Below are 23013 nucleotides of genomic sequence, written 5' to 3'. Positions count from 1 at the left end.
CCAAGTGAATGTGTGACCTAAATCTTCTGTCACATAAAACAATAGGCAAACAAAATCCAAACTCTTCGAGAGAGATGTCAAAATGTTCGTTTAGAAGTTATCTACTTACTCGTAAAATATTTGACTAATCAGAATAATTATAGGTGGCATAAGAAAGGTAATATAATTTTCAGACTTACTGCTTCGGGCACATGGAAACAAGGTCACACGACCTCCAAATGCTTTGAGCGAGCTATCAAAACAACTGTCTAGGAGTTATCTATCTACTAGTAAATTTGAACTCATTCTGAGTTCTTTAAGGGGACTACAAGTGGGTCGGAAAGAGACTGCACCTGGCAACAACAATTTTTGGACACTACCTTGTGCCATGTGAAACAAGCAGTTGAGTCATCAAGCTGCTTGAAAATTATTGGACTTCTAATTTATCAAGTGTGTGCAATAGTGTGCAGCAAAATATCACAATGCAGAAAATAAAGTAACAAATATTTCGTTGACGAAGTGGAAACTCAATTAAGAGAAAACCACTCCGGGGTAGCCAAACTTAGGATATCCACTATTCAGAAGACAAAGCTAGTTACAAAGCAGTAGCACTCACATACCCCTGATCCAGTGCTCGTACCTTGAACTCTAACGTGTAACCCAACACGAACGCCTCCCAACCAGGTCTCCTACTTGAAGGGGTCTTTAATGGAATCCTTTACCTTAGGGCCAAGCCCTAAGATAGACTTCAGTTTTAGCACAGCAACAGCACTTGGCAATGGCTTGAGAGAGATCAACTCAGCACAACAACTAAAATATAACTCTCTAAGCTCTACGGAATTCAATACTGAATTCTTGCAGTTCTAAATCCTATGGACCTTTATTTATAGGCTGCAGGTTCAAATGAGCGTCTGGCTTGATAAACCTAGGCGTTATCCGGACGGTAGTCATAGGGCATCCAAACGAACAACTGTGCAATCGGCTTTCCAAAATTTTGCTAAAATTCTTTCCTGATTTGAGCCGCGTTTGGATGGTGTTGCCCTGTCGTCCGGACGGTCACACTTTAGCTGCACCCAATTTCTATATCAAGGCTTCACGCGTCCGAACAAAGGGAATGGTTGTCCGAACGGTTGATCAAATGCATGCAATTTCCATATCAATAGCTCGCGCGTCCGGACCATGAAGGCTGTCGTCCGGACGTCCAAATTTTGAATGCGCAACTTGCCTTTTGGATGAACGCGTCCGAACGGGAATCCACATTGTCCTGACAGTTGCAGTGATCTTCTCATATCTGTGTTTTGGAAAGAAATCCCATAGCTAGTCGAACACTAAGTGTCGTCCGGACGTGCTGCCGAAACATCCGTACGAATGCAAGTTGGAACATTTCGAAGCTTCTCGACACAAATGAAGGTCCGGACGGAAAGTTCTAGTTGTCCAGACGGATGATGGTTTGGATACATAAGCATCCGAACGGTATATCACGTCGTCCGGACGGATGTTGCTTGACTGATGAGCATCCGGACGGAATACCATGTCATCCGGACGGATGCAAGGGATCTGACAACACTGTCTTGAAATCCGCACCGAATCTTCTAGAAACATATCTCTGAATAAGACTTTTGAAAGTTGACTGAACCCCTGATTAAAAGCATCATTGTTTATGTTACTGACTGATGAGTGTCCAGACGTTTCACTAGGCCGTTTGGACGATAAAATCGGGATCCAACTTTTGCTGAGCTGTAGACTTTGCAGAGTCTTCTTGGAGTCCAGGCATTCCTTATTGACACTTGTGACATTGATCTTGTCATAATAAGGCCATTTCCATATCAGAGAAATAAACTCTGAATATTTGAAGACTCTGAACTGATATGGCATTCCTGTGAAATCAGCAACATTACATAGAAGTGATTTTCTCCAATAGAATGCAGCGAATACAAAAACTAACAAACTCCCCATTTGGCCATTCTGGGACAAAAATCACTTGACCGGGTTAAAAATACATTTATGGTCCAAAACTAACATATACTCCCCCTTTTTGTCTCAAAGGGACAAAGGGTAAATAGAGTATAGAAATACCACAGTAATAAAATACTCCCCCTTGATGTCTCAACAGGACAAGGGTAAACAGAGTATACAAAATCCACAGACAAAAACGTTCTAAAATCCAAAACAATAGGAAAATAGAGAAGAGTCTGCAAGTGGCCCAAAAGAGAGGAACAAAAATCCTCCAAGTACCAAATCCTGCTAATCCACTGAAATCTAGTAACAAAGAGAAATTCCTATAAAAAGCTGGATTTGTACTACTTCGGCTTCTAGCTAAGGAAGCCCGAAACCAAGAACTGAAAAACCTTCAATATCTTGATTTTGCAAAGCCTGAAACTGGTTATCCACAGATTGACATCCTCTAAGCAACAGGTCTGCAAGATAAATGAGGTGATTCACCACTGAACCTTTAACTGATACAGATCTAAAGGAATGCTACAGAAGACTCTGCATGAGCTAGGGGAAAAGGCTCATCTTAAACCCTGAGACCCTTGAAAATTTTGAACATATGACCTCAAACAAGAATAATTTTCCAAAGGATCCATCTGTCAAACACTGTGCTGGGAGTCGCTAGAAGACATATTCCTGAAACAAAATTAAGCAGAAATATCTCCAAAAATAACACCACAAAGAAATATTAGTTCCTATTAGTTCCATAAAGAATATGGTATTATAACAGCTGTAAATTGGATGCCCAAGAATTACAAAAACAAATATCGCAATCCAAATGATCCAGATATATCAATATCAACCCAACACATAGACAGAAAAGGATTGTCATGCACAATATCTCAAGAGAATATTCCAATCAACAAATATTCCAATATTCTAAAAAGCACAAAAACTTTTAAAAGAACAAAGGAAGACACAACAAACACCATGGAATGAGAAGAGATATGCAAAGAACGCTAAAATCTCCGGAGAAATCCACAAGAAAAACACACAACATGGCATGATAAATCAATAAAAATGCAAAGATGTGTGTATGGCTGAGAAAGAAACGTAAGTCTTAAACCTGTAGAGATTCCATCCGAACATGTCACTTAACCGTCCGAACGGCTACTACTAGGACAGCGTACGGCAAGACTGCTCTTGTCCGGACGTAAGAATAGGTCCGTCCGGACACTTCACATTGAACATCTGAAACTTGAGGAAAATTTGCAGAAAAATATTTTTTCGGAAAATTAGCTTCAAAACACGCATATATAATCAACTGATAAAGCAGTCAAATAGCATTGCAAAAATGTGCAAAGATATAAATAAGAGTTAAGTATTCAATAAGCACAAATTTCCCTGCATATAGAAATTTTAAATAGACTACTCAACTCATGCAATGCGTGTGTGTGTGAAAGCTTTTTCAATAAGGTATGAAGATCACTGATATGACTTAACGCAACTGGATTTTCCAAACGAGAGAGAAAATCAATGACAGATCAGTCAATAGTCAAACCTTATTATTTATTAGGGCCTAGCCACCCTCATCTGATACACTCCCCCTAAGATCCAACACCGAATTGTTTTACTTGTACCATGAAGGACAAGATAAAATTTTACTTGCACCATGAAGGACAAGATATAACGTTGTTTCAGCACATAAGCAGTGAATTTAAGCATATAACACAGAATTCAAAACAATAACTGCTTGTTTCTTATGGTGTTGCAACCTAGAGCGAATGCTAGAATTTTTAGGCTTTAGGTTCAACTAGCATATTGGTCAGTTTGACCATCTTATCAAAAACATCTCTCTCATTAGAATTTCCAGAAGCAAGAAGTCAAAGAGGAAAATGATGTCCCTTAGGGGAGCCTTGGATAGTGCACATTTTCATCGCATGAGGAAAGTAACTATCTATCATTAAGATGCAACAGGAAAACTTAGCAGATTTCATGCATAAACTCTCAATCATGTATAAACATATTTAATCAATGCACAATGAACTGAGATATCAGGCAAAAACACATGCAATATCTGAAAAGCTATCAAGAGAATAAAATTCCGCATCCTCTCCCCCAATTTTTTTTTTTTTTTTTTTTTTTTTGGTTGAAAAAAAAATGAGATAGAAAAACAACAAGAACATGCTTACGGAAAAGGAAATAACATCTAGTCCCAGCATGTAAGGTAAAACCAAACCTGTCCTCATGGAGAGAGGTTTAGAAATACCAAAACAGAAAAGCAGCCGCCCGACGTGCTTTTAACTGTCATCCCCAAAAAAAATATCTGTAGAAGTTTCTCAATATTACAAGAGAAAATATGGAGGATAGAATGAATGGTTCCTCAAGCAGAATGCAAGGCATGAATAAGATATGACATGAAAAACAATGCAATGCAAACAAACCTGACATGCACTAGGATTTAGGAACCAAAATCCTAGGCATGGTGAGACTTCACCTTTACTAGGTGAGTCCACTCCCCCTCAAGGGGTGAATGGTCCCATCCTTCCTTACCCATACCTTCTCTACCTGTGAGGCAGGGGTGTGAGCCATGTCCCAATTGATCAGTCTGATTAGGACATTCTTCATCATGTTGGCAAGCCCTTCATTGGTCTGATTCTTCTTGGTCTTGTGAGGCTTCACTTTGAAGCATTCAGCTTTGATGTGGCCATACTTACCACAATGATGACATGTGGGAGAATCCCTTTAAAAATAATGCCATTGTTGCCGAAAAGCATGATGAGGCTTGGAAGGTTTAGAGCTAGATTTACCTGTCTTTTGCTCAGTTTTCCTAATCTGAGGCTGCTAATGTCGGATCTGAGGACAATGTGGCCTGATGTGTCTAGAGACACCACATTGATACAGGTAGGCTGACTTCGTTTGTTGAAATGCTTCTTCAAGAGCTCTGCAAATTTAAGATTAGCATTTTCACAAATAACGAAGTCCTTACCTTTTTGAGATATATGCCTCCTACGGGAAAGACATAAATCAATAGTGTTTGATAGGCCATGCGTGGGAAGGATGAATTGTTCTACAACCTCGTTTGGTTTAATTTGGGTAAACAATTCATGCCTTACCAAAAGAAGAGTTATACTTATCCATTGATTACATGTATGCTAATTAAGCCATTTTATAGTTCATACTTAGGGAAGACAGATAGTACCACATCTTTGTCGTTAGCTGGATGATCTATGCCTATCGAAGAAGAGTTATTCTTATTTCCTATTAAAAGTGTTTTCGTGACAGCATAGTTGGGTGCTTGACAAATACACGCGAGTCATATCATTCATGTAAGTGAAATTCCCATATTAACCTACAATCCTTGATAACTTAATAACCAAAACCAATAGTCCTTGAGGTTCGACACCCTCACATAGACCTATCCTACAAAGATTCACACAATTGTGAGTGATAAATTTATTATTGACATATATATACACTCAAATTCACATTCATGTAGCACTTAATTATGTGAGGTATTCCTAGAGTATTTAGAAAAAAAAAAAAATTAAAAAAATTAAAAAAAACTCTTATGTGTGTATGAAATTATATAACTAAAACTAGGGTTATCTTCATACTATAACGAGGTATTTTAGTCGGTTCTTATGTGTTATATAAGGCATTCCTAGAGTATTTAGAAATTAAAAAAAAAAATGTTCCGCTATGAGATTGCATTTACGATGTTGTAAAATTACGTGGAAATAAGAGGTTTTAGTTTACGGTTTTGCTATAAAAATACTGAAACGTCACATTGGCGCTCTCCCAAGGGACCTATTGTAACACTCTAGAAATTTAAACTCCTACAATAAATGGCATACGTCATTTAAATGATAAATGGATAGTCTCTTTGGATGTATATATTTGTTGTGAACATGCTGTAGAAATATGAAATTGATAGGGCTATGTTTAGGGGTCATAAGAGAACCCAAGTGAATGTGTGACCTAAATTTTCTGTCACACAAAATAGGCAAACAAAATCCAAACTCTTCGAGAGAGATGTCAAAATGTTCGTTTAGAAGTTATCTAGTTACTCGTAAAATATTTGACTAATCAGAATAATTATAGGTGGCATAAGAAAGGTAATATAATTTTCAGACTTGCTGCTTCGGGCACATGGAAACAAGGTCACACGACCTCCAAATGCTTTGAGCGAGCTATCAAAACAACTGTCTAGGAGTTATCTATCTACTAGTAAATTTGAACTCATTCTGAGTTCTTTAAGGGGATTACAAGTGGGTTGGAAAGAGACTGTACCTGGTAGCAACGATTTTTGGACACTAGCTTGTGCCATGTGAAACAAGCAGTTGAGTCATCAAGCTGCTTGAAAATTATTGGACTTCTAATTTATCAAGTGTGTGCAATAGTGTGCAGCAAAATATCACAATGTGGAAAATAAAGAGACAGATATTTTGTTGACGAAGTGGAAACTTAATTAAGAGAAAAACCACTCCGAGGCAGCCAAACCCAGGATATCCACTATTCAGAAGACAAAGCTAGTTACAAAGCAGTAGCACTCACATACCCCTGATGCAGTGGTCGTACCTTGAACTCTAACGTGTAACCCAACACAAACGCCTCCCAACTAGGTCTCCTACCTGAAGGGGTCTTCAATGGAATTCTTTACCTTAGGGCCAACCCCTAAGATAGACTTCAGTTTTAGCACAGCAACATCACTTGGCAACAGCTTGAGAGAGATCAACTCAGCACAACAACTCTAAAATATAACTCTCTAAGCTCTACGAAATTCAATACTGAATTCTTGCAGTTCTCAAGCCTAGGGACCTCTATTTATAGGCTGCTGGTTCAAATAAGTGTCTGGCTTGATAAACCTAGGCGCCGCCCGGACGGTAGTCATAGGGCATTCAAACGGACAACTGTGCGATCGGCTTTCCAAAATTTCGCTGAAATTCTTTCCTGATTTGAGCCGCGTCTGGACGGTGTTACCCTGTCGTCCAGACGATCGCACTTTAGCTATACGCAATTTTCATATCAAGGTTTCACGTGTCCGAACCAAGGGAATGATCGTCCGGATGGTTGATCTGATGCACATAATTTCCATAAAAATAGCTCGCACGTCCGAACCATGAAGGCTGTCGTCCGGACGTCCGATTTTTGAATGCGCAACTTGCCTTATGGATGAGCGCGTCCGGACAAGAATTCACATTGTCCGGACGGTTGCTGCTATCTTCCCATATCTGTGTTTTGGAAAGAAATCCCATTGCTGGTCAAACATTGTGTGTCGTCCAGATGTGCTGCTAAAACGTCCAGACAGATGCAAGCTGGAACATTTCGAAGCTTCTCGACATAGAGGAAGGTCTGGACGGAAAGTTCTAGTAGTCCGGACAGGTGATGCTTTAGACAGATAAGCGTCTAGACAGTATATCACGTCGTCCAAATGAATGTTGCTTGACTGATGAGCGTCCAGACGGAATACCACGTCATTCAGACGGATGCAAGGGATCTAACAACACTGTTTTGAAATTTGCACAAAATCTTCTAGAAACATATCTCTGAAGAAGACTTTTGAAAGTTTACTGAACCCCTGATTAAAAGCATCATTGTTTATGTTATTGACTGATAAGTGTCCAGGCATTTCACTAGGCCGTTCAGATGATAAACTCAGGATTCAACCTTTGCTGAGCTGTAGACTTTGTAGAGTCTTCTTGGAGTCCAGGCATTCCTTCTTGACACTTGTGACTTTGATCTTGTCATAATAAGGCCCTTTCCATATCAGAGAAATAAACTCTGAATATTTGAAGACTCTGAACTAATACAGCATCCCTGTGAAATCAGCAACATTACATAAAAGTGATTTTCTCCAACAGAATGCAGCCAACACAAAAACTAACATTGCTGATATCAGCAACTGTAGTAGACTGCCAGGTTGTGTTTTGGTAAAGTCACTCTATGCAAAACAAATCACCAAGCACGACAAATTATCTAAGCACGACAAATCACTTAGAACAACAAATCAACTAACCATGACAAATCATTATCCAAGCTTATCAAGTTGACAAGTCAGCCATGTTTATCCAATTTGGCACATCAACTAGCCACATGTCAAGCCACATGGCATCCTACACATGTGGCCAATCAAGGCCTTCCAACATGGTGAGATGTGTCACCATGCACGACAAAGCCATAGGCTATAAAAGACCTTGATTGGCCGCATGTGTAGGATGCCATGCGTACTAATGTTGTAGTAATGCCCGTATGAAAATACGTGGCAACGCTACATAGCTGTTATGATGCTCGAATGATATTATAATATTTTAGATACGTCGTTACAATGCCCAATTGATACTATGATATTGTAAACATGTCGTTGTCCTTACCGAATCTTTAGGATAAAGGCAAAGTATGGGAACAATGTTTCTTGAGTTATTTTAAGGATCCTAGGATTTGAATAAAGGTTTAGTAATGTGAAATAAAGAATACAAGCTAATGCGTAGATACAATATTTATGCAAAAAGTGTATGGAGACGTGAGATTCGTTTCGAGAATATAAGCTCAAAAAGTAAGTGCAAACTTACTAACCCTGCATTATTTTACAAAAGCATGTTCTATATGTTTTCTTGAGCCCTGATATTTTGATTAGACGTATGAATATATTTTGAGATGTTTTGCATATATTTTAAATGAAAATGTGTTTTCAAATGAAATGATTTATGAAAAGAGGTTGAGTTTTGAAAGGCAAACATGATTTGCGAAAAAGGATAATATTATGAAAAAGATGAGGTATGTATGAATGCATGTGAAAGCCCAACAGTTAGGGGGCATTATTCGCCTAACCACCTGATGTTAAACAAAATCTCCTAACAGCCTACACATTTAACACCTCAAAGATATAAGAGAGATAAATTATTAGCAACCTTCCAGTTAAGTGGGTATCACTTAGCAAACTTCTGAGGATAAGTGGGAGTTTAAATTCACTTATTGATATGTTCTGATATGTTACGTTATGTTCTGAAATGCTATGTGCTTAAAACATGAGGATTTAAACTATTGATTTGCGTATCATTCTATGAACTGTTTTACCGCTTCATATTATGAAATGTGTAGTTAATTATGTAGTAATAAAATGTAAAGGATAGTAATTATGTTTTTATTTCTATGTATAAACAACTCCTTTGTGAAAACCCTGCATACGTGGCTATTTAGTAAACTCTGGTGATAGATAGCTTTTCTGAACAAAACAAGGCTCAAATTATAAATGATTAGTTAGCTTGAGTTTGGTGAGTCGTGGACCCACTCTTCCACCTGTAAAAATGTGATAATTTTATAGATGTGTTTGAGGAGGAGGAAGAGGATGCGGACTTATACGAGTATCAGATCTATGGCGCATGAGGCTGACAGGAAGCCTCCGTTTTTGGAAGGGATGACTTACTTTAAGTCAGTCACATAAATCTTAGTAGCTTTTGATATTTGTATTTTAGTATGCCACTTATGGCAACTTATGATATACAATATGATCTTAGTATTGTGAATAACTTTGCTAGTAGTTTGATCATCTGCTTATGGCAGTTTTTGGAGACAGAGTTTTAGTTGTACACATATGTATATAATGTGAAGTTTAAATTAGATGCTTTGTAACATTTATACATTTGAGGAGAACTTTGATGTCAAAACAAAAAGAAAAATCTCTACTGTGAAAGCTACTTACATGTAGTAGTTGCACGTGAGAATTTAGATAATTAATCCACTTACGGTTTGTTTAAAAAGCAAGGGTGCTAAAATACCGGTGCCCTCGATATTGTCGTATATTGTCATGTACAAGCAGCCCGACCGAGTCCAATCTTGGGTGGCCCAGGCTATTAGCAAAGCCGTAATGGTTACTCATCCGTACATGGTGCGCCTGCCACAAAGAAATACTGGATCCAAAGCCAAACATAAAAGTTAATCTCTTTAACCATAGGGTCAAGCCCATATAATGGTAAGCCCATGACCATTATCTTGCACATAGCGGTGTACTATGTCATACAATGCAATTCTTCACAGTCTTTTACATACATGCATTTACAAACTCATATTTTCATCTTTCCTTAATCATCAATCATTTTCACAAAATAAAGTTTACACTAATCTAAATGTATTTCATGTGAGTTATAAGCATGCACTTGTTGAAACATAAAATAGTCATGCTATGTGTAAATTTAAATAATGTGTATCCATCTAATTTTTACTCATCGTCGTCATGCTTTTCCACTGAGAAACCTTCCAAACCATCAATGACTTCCAAATCTATGATAGGATCTAATATCATCTCATGATCTAGACAGAAATACCCTTAAACCTAAATTTGGGGCAAAATGGTCATTCTACAATCTACTAATGTATTTTGGCATTGTAAGCTTTGGGGTTAGAGTTTTTCATCGACATCAAGCGGAGAGTAGTAAGCATTATACTTACTAAGAATGATTCTACCCTTCAAAATGTTTTAATGTTTAGTAAGTGTTTTACTTGCTAAGCAAAATGAAGTGACTTCTAAAATGAACTTTCAAACATAATATGAATGTTTAACTTTGAGTCAATGATATCTTATGATAATAGGTTATTTTGGTACTTTCGACGATTTCATGATATTGATGAATGTCTTTATGAATGTTTCATGAGTATTTGTATGACTTTCTAAGTTATTTGTTGTTGAATATTATTTGGAATTGAAAGTTAAAAAAAAAAAAAAAAGGTGGGCTTGATTGTTTAACATGATAAGCATGAGCATGAGTAGAAATGAGAATAAGAAGTAAATAAAAGAAAACGTATTTGGATACGGATTACGAGAGTTAGTTGACCATATGTACTTGGACCTGAATTAAGGGAGGTCAGTTGACTGTATGTATTTCGACCTTAATGACGGGGTCAGTTGACGGTATGCACTTCGACTTGGATTACATGGATCAGTTGACCGTATGTACTTGAACCTGGATTACGGGGATCAATTAACCGTATGTTCTTGGTCTTGGATTATGGGGTTTAGTTGACCGTATGTACTTGAATCTAAATTACAGGGGTTAGTTGACTGTATGTATTAGTTCAAAAGGAAATGAAAGTAATGTAAGAAAGCATGTAAGACATAATGTTAATATTTTATATGATATTTATATGAGATTTCATACTAGATATATCAGTATGTATATGTGGCTGAATGGAATAGAGCGTTTACATATTATTACAGCCGGATTGCATATGATATTTTTTAGGATGCTTTATAAGAAGTTTCACGCTATATGTATCAATATGTATATGTAACTGAATGGAACATAGCATATTGCGACTGCATAGCTTTGTTGATGCAGGTACCAAAAGTTTCAATGAGGATCCCGTGACCTATCACTTGGGTTAACCTGATTGAGGTCGTGGGGTGCCGCATCCTTTTGTTTAGACTAGCATGTGTTAGTCTATCTTCTATACATTATTTTGTATGTGTATAAACACTCATGATGTATATTGGTTTGTGTCGTTTGTGACACTTTTGTATAGCCATTTTTTTATAAGTAGAAAATGGTACAACGTTTAAACTTTCTGTCAGCTCTATGTGTTGTATATGTATCTTATCATTATATGTTTAGAAGTTTCCGCAATAATATATAATCTTTGATGTGATATGCTTCTGTTATGAGATACTATTAATTGTTTATAGGTTATTGTGATTATTGGGTTAAAAAAAAAATGTATTAAATCGGATCGTCACAAAATTGGCTCTCAAATTATTTATTCCAATTAACTCTAAAACTTCTATTAAGATACGTCGGTACTCTGAATCAAAATCTATAAAGCAGTATCCTTTCAAATAAAATATTCATTTTTCTTGAAAACAGTATGAATCCCACTTGTCCAAGTAATCACTAATACATGATTTTTTTTTTTTAGAGGATTGACCAAGATTAATATTTTATTCTTAAGATATCAAAAGTTTTAATTATCCTCGAATTTAAAATATCAAAATATTAGGGAAAAAATTCGGAGTGTGATAAGGGGTTGCAAACCATCTCTCTTTAAACAAATAAAAAAAAATAAAAAAATTGTTTTCCACTTTTTAAAATATTTAATATATTAGATATATTTGTAATTTAAAATAAATGTGTCATATGGAACATACAGTGTCAAATGAGAGCTACTTTGTATTAACTGATTGGTCTTAACTTAAAATACCATTAATTAATTAAATGATTAGTTGACAAAGAGATAGATTTGAAACCATAGAATTGAAAAACCTAAAGACTGAATTTCTTGAAATTAAATACTTAAAAAGATTAAATTTAAATCGCATAAAAACCCAGACTTAATTTACTTTTCTGCGCTTAACCAAAATTAGTTAGCAGTTGAACCAAACAAATGCTCGTCGTCCCCTTTGGAAGATTTAACAAAAAAAGGTAGAAGAAACGAATTTCCCAGGAAGACCATCAATGACGTACAGTGAAAGAGACCCTCTTGATTCCTTGAACACGTCACCATGAGAAATTTGAAAGAGTAGGATTCGGTCAAATGTTTCTTTCTACTTTGAATACTCTAAGACGACTTTGTGCACGGAGTCTTTGCGTTGCGTGATATTAATAACATGAGTTTTTCCATCTCGGCTTTTCTCTTTTTCTTTATCGTGAGGGCCAAGAAAAAGGAATTAAGACCGAATAGACCAGAGTTTTAAACAAATTAAAAAGCATCGATCGCATGGGAAATCTGAAGGAGTACTGTTAATTTCAGTATTTCAACCATGCAGGGCGTCCACATACAAACTCAACAACTTAGATTTCCCTCCGCAAATCCCATCAAGGTTGGTTCTCTCTCCCTAAACCCATTTCTTGATTTGTATAATTGGAATTTAATTAAAGAAGATTGCGCTAACTGTGGTTGCAGATACAAGAATCAAGCATTCCGATCAGAATGACTGTGTTTCGGATTGTATTCTTCTCCCACTTGATACTAGTCACCATCTTGATAGTCTTCCTCACAATCCGTGGCCTCCTCTCCGCTGCCCACAACCACCACTTCTGCCCCAAGAAATGGTACCCTCCCTTGCTCACATCAGTAGCATGTGCTGGAATTGTTGCTTTCACATGGCAAGGGATCACTAGCTGCAACCCCTCCAAAGCAATCCGGGCAGCCTTTTGGCTTAGTCCGTTGCTAACATGTGCAGTTGGTATTCTATTCATTTTGATTAACTCTGCCGGGAGTATAGCAGCTGGTGTAGTTGCCGTGATATCTGCACTAATTCAATCACTCTATGCTTGTTGGGTGAATCCGCGGTTCCAATACGCCACTAGGGTCTTATCAGTTTCCACCGCTTCCCCTCCGGCTAAAACTATAGTTTTAGTTAGTCTATCCATCTTTAGCAGCATTCTTTATTCCTGTTTCTCAGTATCTGGCATCGGAGGGGCAACTGCCTCCAGAACTGGCCTAGACCCCTTGTTCATTTCAATTATCGTGCTAAGCCTGGCCTGGACTATGCATATCATCAAGAACATAGTGCTCGTCACAATATCACGTGTGAAGTACATGCACTTCGCTTGTGGTGAATACATTGACACACGTGTGGCTTTCCACGACACGGTCAGATACTGTATGCCAAGTGTTTGCATTGGCTCAGCCCTTGCCCCAATTCTTGGGGTTATCCACGGCTCAGCTCGAGCCATGAGGTTGATAGCAGGGGACACAGATGAGTTCTTGTTTTCATGTGCTAATTGCTATTTGGGCATTGCTTCTGCTGGGGTAGCGTACGGGAATCGGTGGGGTTTTGTACACGTCGGGGTTTACAACAAGGGGTTCGTGCAGGCATCAATTGATACTTGGGAGGTGTTCAGGATGGCTGGATTGGAAACGCTAATCAATTCAGATCTCACTGGGTCATTCTGTTTCCTTTCTGGCGTAGCAGGGGGTGCTATATGCAGCCTATTGAGTGGAACATGGGCGTTTGCCATTCACGAGAGTTATGCTACACAAGTATCAATATATGCTTTCTTGATTGGCTACTTCATGGTAAGCACTTACTTGTACTTGACTTGAGTTTCCTGGCGATAATAAAACTTCAAAAGAAATTGACTTCAATGTTGATGCCTGTTTCAGTGTCGGATAGCTATGGCCTGGCCACAAGCATGCCTTTCAGCTTACTATGTCGCCTATGCAGAGAATCCACAAAGCCCTCTGTTCGATTCCACCATCCCAGTTCGCATCGAAGAGCTTCGGAGGCATCAAGTTTAACAATCAGCGGGAGCAAACTGGAACCGGTCCAAGCTACTTGAAAGACTAGAGCAATGTATAGCATATACCAGCTAGATAATGGTAAATGGTTGGAAATCTGATCATGTATGGATATACTTTTTCTTTTGTTCTGAAAATGGCGAAATTCTTACAAATTCTGTCACCAGAACATTGGATTCCTTACTTTTGTCAAACACCAGATAAAATGAGGTGTACCTTGCAAGCCTGCTTATTATGGCTTCAAGCTTCATTTAAGGGTCAATTTTTCAGGGGGCAAAACAATATGAGATGCATTTTTGTTTTCAATGCGCCGTGTGGAGAGATGGTAATGGGCCTAATGGCAACCAGTGACTCGGCATTTTCCAATAGATCCTATGCAGTTTAAACCATTGATTATATTATATCAACAGATCTCCATGTAAATTATGTCACATATCAACAACTAATGAATCAAACAAAATTGAAAGGCTACACAACTAGAATATACGTGTCTTACTTGGTATTGCAATATTAAAGATAAATACAGCAGACAGGCTACAACAAAATTTAAATAACAGAAGAAGCAAACCACACAAGTCAATTGGGTCCAAGATGACCACGGCCTCCACATTCTGAACACATTATGTTACCGGTTCCTCCACAACCTGCATGGCAACAATTGTAATATTAGAACAATGTCTTTCTCCATATACAATCATCAGTATCATACCAGATACTGATTAATTATTCTTGAAATAATCCAATTGCAACTACAATAAAGAACATAAAAATACAGAATTTACCAGTTTTAGCAAATGACAAAAGATGAATATAGCTTCAAAATAAAGTTCTATATTTCTTAACAACGTTGGATTTCTACATATTACACCCGACTAGCCAAAGGTTATTTTGGCTAGCCGGGATGCAAAGTTGGGAAAAACCACCCACATCCAGCTAGCTACTTTAGCAAAAAAAATTGGTGAGCATTGTTCACTCACCAAATGTTATAAATAATAATAATAAAATATCATTCTCTCTCCTCTCAATTATTATTCTTTTTTCTTACAAAGAATAAAGAAATCCTTGAGAAAGAATATTTAAAAGGAAGAGTTAAAGTTGATGGCTAAAATTAAGAGTGAGATGTAGGTGCTTTGGAAAAGTAGGTAGTTCAAATAGAAAAAATGTGATTTTGTAAATTGACAGAAAATTTGCTGAGCCAGATGTAAATGCTTATAGTGAAACACTTTACATCCTAAACAAGGCTATTTTAACAAGTGTAATGCTAGCATTACTCTTTTAATAAAAGAGGCATTGACAAAAACTAATTTTCCCTATAGGGAGCATCAACCTTACAAGTAAAACTTTAGGAGAGAACAGTTTTAAATTGGACAAACTTGGAATCTAGTGATTTTTAAAATAACTGATTTTTCATTCGTAACACAACTTCATATAAAGATATTCAGAATTGGATGGTTAGTGGTTGAGGGGTAGTTAAGAACAACTTTGGTAAATTTATTACAGCCGAGTGCCTAAATTAGAGAAGTGCTTCTTATAATCTATAATCTTGTAATGCTAGAGACGAATAAGAGGTGAAATTATGAAATGTGAACACTCAAGATTGTGTGACCAACCAAGAGAAATAATCATCGTGATAAAAGTGTAACTGGGAGAAGATGTTATGATAAATGAGTTAAAAGACAGCCAAAGATGACAATGAGTGTATTGTGAGATCTTAGAGATAGTTGTCTCAACTCTAAGGTAATCATTAACTACGGAAGGACCAGTTAAACTTGCTTACATTAATTATGTTTTACTTGAATAAGTTGATCCTCTTCACGATAAATGTGCTAGTAATTAGAGACGAAAAACTAAGCATTGGAAACCATTAGAAGAAAGCTTACTAACATTAATTACTTAGCTAATGTAAGCGTTTCGCAAATTAAAAATTGTCGCCTTCTTTATACTAGAGGTGGTAGTATATCATCATCAAGGTCAGTAAAAGAAAATCTTAGTAGTTAGAACAGTTTTAAAAACAGATTACAGTTCAATAAACTCAATAATAACATCACAATTCAAGTGGGTGCAGTGTGTTCACACCTAGCACCATTCATCAATGTAACAATCAACTATTCTGATTGTGACTTTTAGAGATAATGATGAATACTACACTTGATGAAGCGGCTTTCCTTACAACTATCAGTTTAGCTTCTTTCTTTTTTCCTTTTTATTTTTTCTTTTTCTTTTAGCTTCAACTTTATCCCATTTGTTTTTTTTTGTTAAAAATGAAACCAGGAATAGAAGCAAAGTGCATGAATGTGCATGTATATATACATGTAGTTTTCTAGGTTGTTTGACGAAGAAGGTAATATACCTAGGCAGCGAACCTTGACAATAATGCCCTGGCTCTCCAATATCGAGTCAACATATAAGCCTGAACCAGAGCAAGTCATGCAAAGTACTGCACCTTTGGCTTGGCAATCCGTGCATCGTGGATTATCTCCAATTACTTTTTCAGCCAAAGATATCCCAACAGGCTTCTCAATTCTTTCTTCCGGTATAGCCTTATCATAACAGAACAGAGACTCAAGACTGCTTCTCCGTCTATGGACATCTCCCCCTGAACTTGATTGAGCCTAAAAAGGGAACAAGGAATTGAGAAATCCATAGCCATGATTTCATTGAGAAAAGAAAAACGGAAGACACCATTTAAGCAGTTTTTTTTTTTTTTTTCCTGAGCATCAATCAATTAGTTAAAATACTGCACAATTATTGGATCTATTTTTGAAGGATACACAATCATACAAATGTGTGTGTCATAGATAGAGCAAAGAACACAGTGGGTCAGTTATTTTGAACAAAGCACTCACACAGAAGAGATAAGTGACAATGGGCAGCAAAAAAGAGAAAAACAGAATCAGGTAACAATAAAATTGATCTTACAGAAAGCCATCTGATTGTTTTCAGAAGCATTCCAAGCACATGGCTACAATACAACTAGGCCGCTAGGTGCTCATTCATACAATACAACTACAAGAGAAGAAAAGAACACTACTTCAATGATCATTTCAATTTTCGTCAGGACAAACATACCTTTTGGGAAGCAGAAGGAGAAACAGAGCCGTTGAGATAGATGGCATAAATCTTCCCGTTGAAACGAAATCCAGATAGAACATTATGATTTGGGTTTCTAAATTTCTGTGGCGATTTAGGAAAAACTACGAATGACGTTATCTTTAGAGTAGCAGAATCCATTGCAAATTTGCAATGCTCTGAATATCAATTCAAGAGAAATACAAAAACAGAAGGAATTAGGAGAAACGGATGTGTAGGAGGGAGAGATGGAGGGAGAGCTTCAGCTTCGGAGGAATCGCTGATTTGAGTATTGAGGCTTCGAGTCCCTCGTTGTTAACGATCCACACAAATGGGTCATGACCCGACTCGTCAGGCCGCCCGGTTTTAAGTGATCAGCTCTTTTTTTATTTTATTTTTTTATTTTTCCTTTTCTATGGGCTATGAGTTTTTCTCTTTTTTCTATGTATATATTGTTGTTTTATTAATCAACTCATTAACTCCTATATTTAAGGTCAAATAACGATTTTAGTGCTGGAGTTCCATTTCAGTTGTCTCAGTTTAGACTTTAGTAGTCCAAGTTTCAAAAACTATTCAATTTCACTTTTTTTGTGCCTAATTGTTGTTCATGTTAGTGTATGAACAACAATTATTAATGTCATAGATATTTTTTTCTGTCTCCTGATTTAATACGCCAGGTCACTTGTTAGTGATAGAGCTAACAATTTTTAACATAATCCATAAATCTCATACGAAACCAACACAAAATTAATAGGTTAGAGTTTAGTAAAATATAATTAGAGTCAAACCGGGTCAACCCAATTATACATAATTAATAAACAGGTTAATTTTGGGTCAACCCAAGTGTAACCCGCATAACCCCTATAAATTAATATATATATTTATTATTATTATTTTTACCATTAAAAAATTAAAATTCTAAAGTCTAAAACAAAAAATTAATCTCAATCTCATTCCTAGTGTAAAGATATAATTTCGGTAGTGTAATTCATTTTTTTGTTCAATAATGAGGAATTATGCTTAGAAAAAAAAAATTACGAATTATTGTTCAATTATCTTTGTATCAAATGACATTTCATGTTCAATAATTGAAAATTTTATTGATTCAACAAGTTATACGGGTCGGATCAAGTCAACTGAACACGATTTGTTCATTAAATAGGTTATGTGGGTACATTGGGTTGTGTCAAGGTTGAGGGGACTGACCCGTTTAATTAAATTGGTTGAGTTAGGATTAACCTATGTAGTCTTATACCAATGCCTTGAGACAATCCAAACTCAACACATAAATACGAATCATCACCTCTAGGTAGTGGCATAAAAATAAGCTAGATGTACATAAACACATGAATTTAATATTTAACAAAATAAATAGGAAACCTTTATGTTGCTCAAACCCTGGTTTTTTTAAAGCTAGTACATTCTCCGACGTCGCTATTGGATTTGGATCCACTCCGGTTGAAACCAACTGGAAAGGAGTCGGTCCTTTGTAAGTGGAGGGAAAAATTGTCTTTTCACATTTTATTTGACAATTTTGCCCTCCACTTATAAATGATTGACTCATTTCTAGTTGGTTTCAACTAAAGAGGATCTGTCCACTTATACGGCCTTGATATGATGGTCTTCTATCTTCTTTCTTCACATTTAGCCTCTTGCTCTTCTATTTTGGTTTAAATCTTTTTTTTTCCCAGCTTTGTCCTTTCCTAGCAAGAACAGATTTTTTTCTTCTTCATCTATTGTCCTCCACGCACCAAACAGACAATGGCTTTGTTTGACAACCCCTTCCTCTATATTTGAGGTGATTTTTTGTTTTTTTTTGTAAGTGGTAGTAAAAATTGATTGATGTGATATATAAAGTAGAAATAATTTATATGAAAAAGTTAAAAATAAAAAATAAAAAATTGTATTGTAGTGCCACTACAAAACAATTGCTCATTAGCATCAACACTTGGTGGATGCTAAGAGTCCCCAAATTGACGCTATTAAGTACGCGTATTAGCATCCACACGTCGACGCTAAAAGGTCGACCCGAAAGCTCCAACACTGATGATCATTGATAAATGCTGAATGCTACACATTCAAGTCCCTTAATTCACATATATTAACCTCTTAGTTTTATTATAGTTTGATGTTTTGTATTGTTTTTGTGTTCTCTTGTATTTTACAGGTTTTGGAAGAAAATCCATAAAATTCCAATATTAGAATGAAGTCGGAAAACTCACTTTTGGAAACATATAACTTCAAATTAATTTTGAATTTAAGAAAAGAGAAGTTGGTAAAATGTTATTTTTTGAAAGAATCCAGAATGAGTATGTCTCTGTATTTTAATTATAAATTTTTGCTCAAGTATCAGATTACGGCAAAATTAGCGGCGTTGGAAAGCTAATACAAAAATCAACAAATATGTCGAAAAAGGTTTTTCCTAATTCGGATGTTTACTATGCCAAAATCGCCGCGTAATAAAGGACCGCAAATCTGGACGAATTTGGAATCTTTTTCCTTCTTGGATTGGATTTTCAGTCTCCTACTTGAACTAGGAGACTGACTTCTGAATTTTCTGATATTACTAGGGCTTTTAGGATTATCCTAGTCCCCATAAATAGGCATCTAAACATTGAAGAAAGACACACAAGTTTTGGGGAAGAATCAAAGGCTACTCAAGAATGAGGTTTTCTCTAGTTTTTCTTTTCCTTTATTATTTTCTTATGAAGATGATTTCCATCCAAATTGTATGTAATTAATACTTTAGTTAGGGATTGATTGAAGCCCTAATCATGTCTCTTTTAATTTTTTCAATTTGCCTTGCTAGAATTCATATATTGATGCTTAACTTGATTAATTCTAGTTTCTTGAATTCATTGTATGTGTTAGTTTGTAATTGGTCACATTTTGTTGGACAAAATCACTTCTTTGTAAAGATGCTTTTTAAGAGGGATTCCGCTATTCAGAAGTGCTTCCAGAAGATTCCGCACAATTTGCAAGTCAAAAAATTCGGTTCCTTGCCAGCCGTCCGGACAATGTGTCATACCGTCTGGACCCCCATCTGTCCAAAGCATCATCTGTCCGGACGACGAGAACTTTCCGTCCGGACCTTCCTCTGTGTCAAGAAGATTCGAACTGCTACAGTTGTCATCCATCAAGATGTTTCAGCAGCACGTCTGGACGACTCTCAGTGCTCGACAAGCTTCAGGATTTCTTTCCAAAACACAATTATGGGATGATTGCTGCAACCGTCTGGAAGACGTGGATTCCCGTCTGGATGTGCTCATCCATAAGGCAAGTATCGCATTCAAATCCAGATGTCCGGACAACGGTCCTCATGGTCCGGACGCACGTGCATTAGATATGAAAATTGGGTGCATCAAATCAACCGTTCGGATGATCTTCCTCTTGGTTCGGACGTGCGAAGCCTTAGTATGGAAATTACTTGTAGCGGAAGTGCGACCGTCCGAACAACAGGGCATCACTGTCCGGATGTGGCTCAAAACAGGAAAGAATTTCAGCGAAATTTTCGGAAAGCCGATCACACAGTTGTCCGTCCGGACGCCCTATGACCACCGTCCGAACGGCGCCTACGTTTTATCAAGCAAGATGCTCATTTGAACCCTCATCCTATAAATAGAGGACCCTAGGCTTTGAGAATAGCAAGAATTCGGTATTGAATTCCCTTAGTGCTTAGAGAGTTATATTGTGAGATTATTGAGTTGAGTTGTCTCTCTTAAGCCGTTGTTGTGTGTGCTATTGCTGCGCTGATCTAAAGTCTTTCTTAGGGGTTGGCCCTAAGGTAAAGGATTCCATTGAAGACCCTTTCAGGTAGGAGACCTGGTTGGGAGGTGTTCGTATTGGGTTACACGTTAGAGTTCAAGGTACGACCACTGCATCAGGGGTATGTGAGTGCTACTACTTTGTAACTAGTCTTGTCTTCTGAATAGTGGATATCCTGGGTTTGGCTACCCCGGAGTGGTTTTTCTCATATTGAGTTTCCACTTCGTTAACAAAAATCTTGTGTTGCTTAATTTTTGAATTGTTATTATTTTGTTAACACTTCATGCACACACACACTTACTTTGTTTTAAAAGTCATTGAAAATTTTCAATTGGTATTAGAGCTTGGTACACTTTGTTGAGATTTAATTCTTGAGTGTTATTTTTTTAACTTCTATCTAAAATGTCTCAAACTCTTAATACTGTTGGAAGGCTCATATGCGGTTCTTTCTAAAATCTATTGACTGTTGGAGTATTGTTGAAACTGGTTGGACTAAACCAGTGGATGCAGCACTCGAACTAGTCCCACAGAAAAATGCACGACTTTCAAATGATAAAGCCCTCCATGCTCTATGTCAAGCACTTTCACCGTCTGAATTTGCAAAAATTTCAAACTATGAATCTGCTCAAGAAGCATGACAAATTTTGGAAACAACATATGGAGGCACCAAACTTGTAAAATCTGTCAAACTTCAAATGTTGATTTCCAAATTTGAAGAAATTAAGATGTTGGAAGAAGAGACATTTGGAGAGTTTTACTCCAAAATGAGTGACCTAAGAAACTCCATGGTGAGTCTTGGGAAGCCCGTCTCGGATGTAAAACTCATCCGAAAAATTTTAAGATCTTTGCCTGAGCGTTTCAGGATCAAGGTGACTATAATTGAAGAGAGCAAAGATCTGGAAGAAATGAAGATTGAAGAGTTGGTGGGATCTCTTCAAACTTATGAGCTGTCCCTGCCCCTAGTCAAAAAGCTGAAGACCATTGCCCTGAAAGCTTCCAAGAAAAAGGTAGAAGCTTCATCTAAAGATGACTCTGAGGAGGAAGAAAAAGCTGTGGCTATGTTGGCCAAAAATTTCAGAAGACTAATGAGAGATGACTGATTCAAGAAGAAGTTTTCTGAAAAGATGAAGAATGCTCCCAGAGAAGCTGAACCTGAGGATGTAGAGAAGAAAGATCCCAGCGGTCTGAAATGTTTTGAGTGCTCAGGATTTGGGCATATATGAGCTGATTGTGGGAACCTCAAGAAGGGCAAAGGGAAGGCATACAATGTGACTCTTAGTGCTGAGTCAGAAGAAGAAGAAGCTCCTGAGTCCGAAAAATTTCTAGCCTTTGTGGCTCCTCTTGTAGAAGGATTCTTATTACTCAGAGCACAACGATAATGGGGATGAACTCAAGGAGGCGTACAAAACTCTCTATGTAGAGTATGAAAAACTGAGGGAAGGACGTAAGCAACACCTTCATGATCTAAACAATTTGCAAACTGAGAAGAGTTCCTTGCTGCGGAAAATACAAGAGCTAGAGGAGAAGCTACTAGATACTCAGCTCCAATTAGAGAGAGTCACTAATGAAAAGCTGACTCACATGCTGTCAATTTAGAAAAGCCCAACCGACAAGACTGGTCTCGAGTATGTAGCTCCTTCCTTTGACACTCACTCTACCTCCAGAACTATCTTTGTCAAGCCTGCAGTCCTAGATCCTCCCCCCACTGTTGAAAATAAAGGGAAGGACAAGCTTAATGGAGATGTTCCGGGCACTTAGAAGCCCCCTTCCATCAGAAGATCTCCTATATGCCATCATTGTGGTCTTAGTGGACATGTCAAACCCCAGTGCTCCCTACTCAAAGCCCAGAAAGCAAAAGTCAAGAAAGAAGTGTTGTGGCAAGCAAATTATGGCACAGGACCTTTGACCCAGTATCAAGCTCCATGGCATCAGAATCATTACCAAGCTCCATGGAGGCAAGCACTAAGGCATCAAGCTCCTTGGTCTCATGCACCATAACACCAGGCATCTCAGCATCAGTGACCTCAGCAGCGA

At 37.3% G+C, this 23013-nt stretch overlaps 2 protein-coding genes across 2 annotated transcripts; one reads left to right on the top strand and one right to left on the bottom strand.

Moving 5' to 3' along the window:
* The first annotated feature begins 12507 nt into the window (after window positions 1-12507).
* On the top strand, window positions 12508-14400 carry LOC133872317 (protein pns1-like). Its single transcript, XM_062309804.1, has 3 exons — window positions 12508-12721; window positions 12805-13923; window positions 14011-14400. The coding sequence occupies exons 1-3, from the start codon at window positions 12662-12664 to the stop codon at window positions 14143-14145; spliced, it is 1314 nt and encodes a 437-aa protein (XP_062165788.1). The 5' UTR covers window positions 12508-12661; the 3' UTR covers window positions 14146-14400.
* Window positions 14401-14520: 120 nt separating this feature from the next.
* On the bottom strand, window positions 14521-17535 carry LOC133872318 (uncharacterized). Its single transcript, XM_062309805.1, has 3 exons — window positions 17215-17535; window positions 16496-16757; window positions 14521-14789 (listed from the first exon to the last, which is right to left on the bottom strand). The coding sequence occupies exons 1-3, from the start codon at window positions 17374-17376 to the stop codon at window positions 14722-14724; spliced, it is 492 nt and encodes a 163-aa protein (XP_062165789.1). The 5' UTR covers window positions 17377-17535; the 3' UTR covers window positions 14521-14721.
* Window positions 17536-23013: the final 5478 nt, after the last annotated feature.

Source organism: Alnus glutinosa, chromosome 7, assembly GCF_958979055.1.
Source record: "Alnus glutinosa chromosome 7, dhAlnGlut1.1, whole genome shotgun sequence".
Classification (NCBI taxonomy): Eukaryota; Viridiplantae; Streptophyta; class Magnoliopsida; order Fagales; family Betulaceae; genus Alnus; species Alnus glutinosa.
This window is presented reverse-complemented; position numbering and strand designations above follow the sequence as displayed.

What these genes read in the sequence shown, in the direction of transcription:
- LOC133872317 (XM_062309804.1), top strand. Translation starts at nt 12,662, where the DNA reads ATGCAGGGCGTCCACATACAAACTCAACAACTTAGATTTCCCTCCGCA. An exon ending in CCTCCGCAAATCCCATCAAG is followed by an intron (nt 12,722 to 12,804) that starts GTTGGTTCTCTC and finishes CTGTGGTTGCAG; the next exon opens with ATACAAGAATCAAGCATTCC. An exon ending in TCTTGATTGGCTACTTCATG is followed by an intron (nt 13,924 to 14,010) that starts GTAAGCACTTAC and finishes TGCCTGTTTCAG; the next exon opens with TGTCGGATAGCTATGGCCTG.
- LOC133872318 (XM_062309805.1), bottom strand. Translation starts at nt 17,376, where the DNA reads ATGGATTCTGCTACTCTAAAGATAACGTCATTCGTAGTTTTTCCTAAA. An exon ending in CTCCTTCTGCTTCCCAAAAG is followed by an intron (nt 16,758 to 17,214) that starts GTATGTTTGTCC and finishes TTCCCTTTTTAG; the next exon opens with GCTCAATCAAGTTCAGGGGG. An exon ending in TGTCAAGGTTCGCTGCCTAG is followed by an intron (nt 14,790 to 16,495) that starts GTATATTACCTT and finishes GTTGCCATGCAG; the next exon opens with GTTGTGGAGGAACCGGTAAC.